The sequence below is a fragment of the Athene cunicularia genome, assembly GCF_003259725.1.
Source record: "Athene cunicularia isolate RWA chromosome 14 unlocalized genomic scaffold, athCun1 chr14_part1, whole genome shotgun sequence".
NCBI lineage: Eukaryota > Metazoa > Chordata > Aves > Strigiformes > Strigidae > Athene > Athene cunicularia.
The window spans coordinates 14,480,975-14,484,208 of NW_020799118.1; the positions used below are offsets into that span (position 1 = coordinate 14,480,975).

The window sequence follows — 3,234 nt, forward strand, 5'->3', positions numbered from 1 at the left end:
CGGGTCGTGCCCGGTGGGGCTCCCGGGGTGGTGGGGGCTGCGCCTGCAGAGCCCTCAGCAGCGGGGCCGCTTCTGCGGAACTTTTACAAGTGGTGACAAAAGGGTTTTCTGCTCGAATGAGTTATTGTAACCTGCTGGTCCCTCTTCACACCCGCGTTTCTCTGCCTCGTTAAAGCGGGGTGACGCCGTTCCCTGAGTCGCATCGGATCCACTCAGGCTGCTGTTGAATCGTCTCCAGCTTGTGCTTCCTTCCACGGGCTCAGATGGCTTCTCCTCGCCGCCTTAGATGCTGGCGAGCGAGTCACGGATCAAACGTATTTGCACACTCCCCCCTCCATCGTGCCCCAGCGTGGGGCTTGCTTAGCGATTCCAGATGAAGCCACAGCTCAGCGCAACCCATCCAGCTGCATTTTGAACGCAGATCTCCCTACCCGGGCACGGGGGATCGAGCCCCAAGATGATGGTGTTTGCTAATGGCAAGTCCGGCCTTGGCAGGAGAGCTCGGTGGCTGTGGCAGTCGCGTTGGTGAGAGTTGGGACGTGGAGTAGGAGCTGAGGGGTGTTCAAGAGATGAATTTGGTGGCTTTGGCAGGTGGTTGATGTGGATACAGCTGCAGTGATGGTTCAACAGCTTCCCTAACATGGAGCCATCTTGGTGTTCACACTGGTCCTGGGCTCCCTGAGCTCGCCTCTCCCTGCCCAGGCACCGGGATGAGCCAAGCGAGGTCTTGGGTAAGCCCAAACGTGACAGGTAGCCAAAACCTCTGCTAACGGTCCATCTGGTTTAGCACCAATGACAGAGAAATTGCTTCATATTCAGTAAAAACCTGGTTTATTAAACTTTCTCTTTCCCTTACCCCTCTCTTGAGGGTCCCAAGCTCTGCCAGAGGCAGTGGCCAAATGCAAGTCCCAGGCACAGGGCTGGATCCTGATCACTGAGCCTGGTCCTGGGCACTGCTGCCTGCCCTGGGTGAGGCTGCAGTGGTGCTGGGCAAGTAGAAACTGCTTTAAAGGTCTCCCTGCTCTAAAACAGAGATCTGGAAAGTTTATTTTTAAAAATCAATACTACTATTTTGTACCAAAGATTACTTTTTTGTTTGTTTGTTTAATTTTTCCTCCTCTTCCCTTGGCTTCACACAGACACACCCATGGCCTCGCTGGCTTCCCTAACCCCGTGGTGCTGGAGCATGGCTGTGCGTGGGGCTCCATACCATAGTGATGGAGCACTGTGGCCAGACCCTGGCCACCCCCCTACCCCAAAACAAGTTACAGCAGTGGCCGGGACTGCTGCCACCGCTCGGGAGGCTGCTCTATGGAGAGCCGGTGGCATTTGCTGCTTCTGCAGGTCCCCGCATGGGTTCGGTGTGACCCAGGGCTGTGCTTGCCTTAAAATCAGTCCAGTTTGGTCACAGGCGAATGGCTTGTGGAAGGCTAATGGGAGCCCTGACATGTTGGTGTGACGCCATGCGACTCGGCGCGGGTGCAGAAGCTGCTCTGCTGCGTGGTCTGGGCTTTCTTGGTGGCGGGGAGCCGCTGTCCTGCTGAGGGGAGCGGGGTCAGAGGGCTTGGGAGGGCTTGTGGTTTGAGCAGAGGCTCTGGAGAGCTGCGTTTGGGAGCAGCTTTGGCTCTGCTGTGGTTTCTTTGTGGCACAGTGGGTGCCGGACTCATCTGCACCCAGAGATGCTGCTGGGTAGGGAAAATGAGGCAGGCAGCACTGGGAACTGCTCTCTCGGCAACTCCGAGGACTGGGAGGGTGGCTGTGAGGCTGTGCATGTCACGCTGAAGGTGTTTGCTCACAGAGGGCACCCCTGGAGTCAGTGCTTATGGTTGGGAGACCCCCTGAAGTCTCCCTGTGGGCAGTGGCACCCTCCCGGAAAGCCCCCCCATGGTGGGTATGGGGTGTTTGATGGGTGCGCTGGGGACTGCGAGGGCCCTGCAGCCATCGGGTTGCAGCCTGCCTTGCCTAGACAGCACTTCTTGGTTTTCAGGGGATGTTTGTGCCCCCACGGGGAATCTGTTCAGTACTGGACAGGGTCTGTTGCTGTTGCACGTGCTCGTTTCCCTCAAGAATACAGGAGCTGCTGCCTGCTCCCAGGATGGGCCTTTTGGGATGGAGCAGGTACCAGCTGTGGTGGGGCTTCCTTCCCAAAACACCGTGTCTAATGACCCCTCCTCCTCCTCCTCGGTCGCAGGTGATGCTGGTGGGCGACTCAGGGGTCGGCAAAACCTGCTTGCTGGTGCGGTTCAAAGACGGCGCTTTCCTGGCCGGCAGCTTCATTTCCACGGTTGGAATCGACTTCAGGGTAAGTGCCTGGGGGGCTCCTCAGCCCCTGCCTGCTCAGCCTGGCAGGTAAGTGCTGGCTTTTGCAGAGGGGGTAAGAAAATGTTGCTCCAAGGACTTAAATCCCCTTAAAGCCTCTTCGTTACTGCTTTGCACGAGGATAGGGAGTGTGTCCTCTGTGCTGGGTCCTGGGGGTGATTCCTGTAAGAGCCACTGCTGAGACTGAGCTTCTGCCCAGTGACAATATTTCCTTAAGTCGGTTTCTGTGTTTTTAAGAGTTATTTGGTTATTTTTGAAAGTAAAACAAACCAAACAAACCCCAAACAAAAATCCACTGGGAACATCCCCTGAGTACAGCTTTGGGGTGCTGACGTGGGGGGGTGGTGCTGGGGTGGCACAGCTCCCTCTGAGCGAGAGGTCACTGAGCTGTCAGAGAATAACTGTTTTGTCAGAGAATCCTGGTGCCAGAGGAGCCCCGAGAGCAGCGTGTTAGGGCTGCACAGCACCCATGGGACAGCTCGACAGAGGGGGTGATGTGGGGAATGTGGGGCAGAGGGGAGACAGCTCACACCTTACAATGCCCTGGTGTGGGCAGAGCATCCTTCACCAGGCAGGAGGAGGCCGCACCACTGGAAATATGTCACAGCTAAAGACATTTATTCCAGACGAGGGACCCGCAAGTGCCTCAGGTGACGCTTCGCTCGCACTCAGATGCCAAGTGTTGCTCACCAAAACCAGTTGCTGACACAAACTGGGGATAACGCGGGTTCCTGTTTTAGGAACACTCGAGCCTGCCGCCCCCTGGGCTCTGCCCCTCGCAGGGACATGTCTGCCTCGAGTGACCCCCCCCCCACTGTGCCCCGACTGCGGGGACCCCAACTGCTGGGGGACGGAGCCCAAACCTGGCTGGGGAGCTGCACCCAAACCCTGCTGGGCACCCTCCGTGGGGCTGGG

General features: G+C 57.5%; 1 protein-coding gene across 1 annotated transcript in view; it reads left to right on the forward strand.

The window, feature by feature from the left end:
• The first annotated feature begins 2,191 nt into the window (after positions 1–2,191).
• The window catches only part of RAB26 (RAB26, member RAS oncogene family), a 28,341-nt gene continuing 27,298 nt past the window's right edge, over positions 2,192–3,234 (forward strand). Inside the window, exon 1 of the mRNA XM_026858810.1 lies at positions 2,192–2,302. Within this exon, the coding sequence (XP_026714611.1) occupies positions 2,195–2,302 (108 nt within the window). The 5' untranslated portion in view covers positions 2,192–2,194. The remainder of the gene's footprint in view (positions 2,303–3,234) is intronic.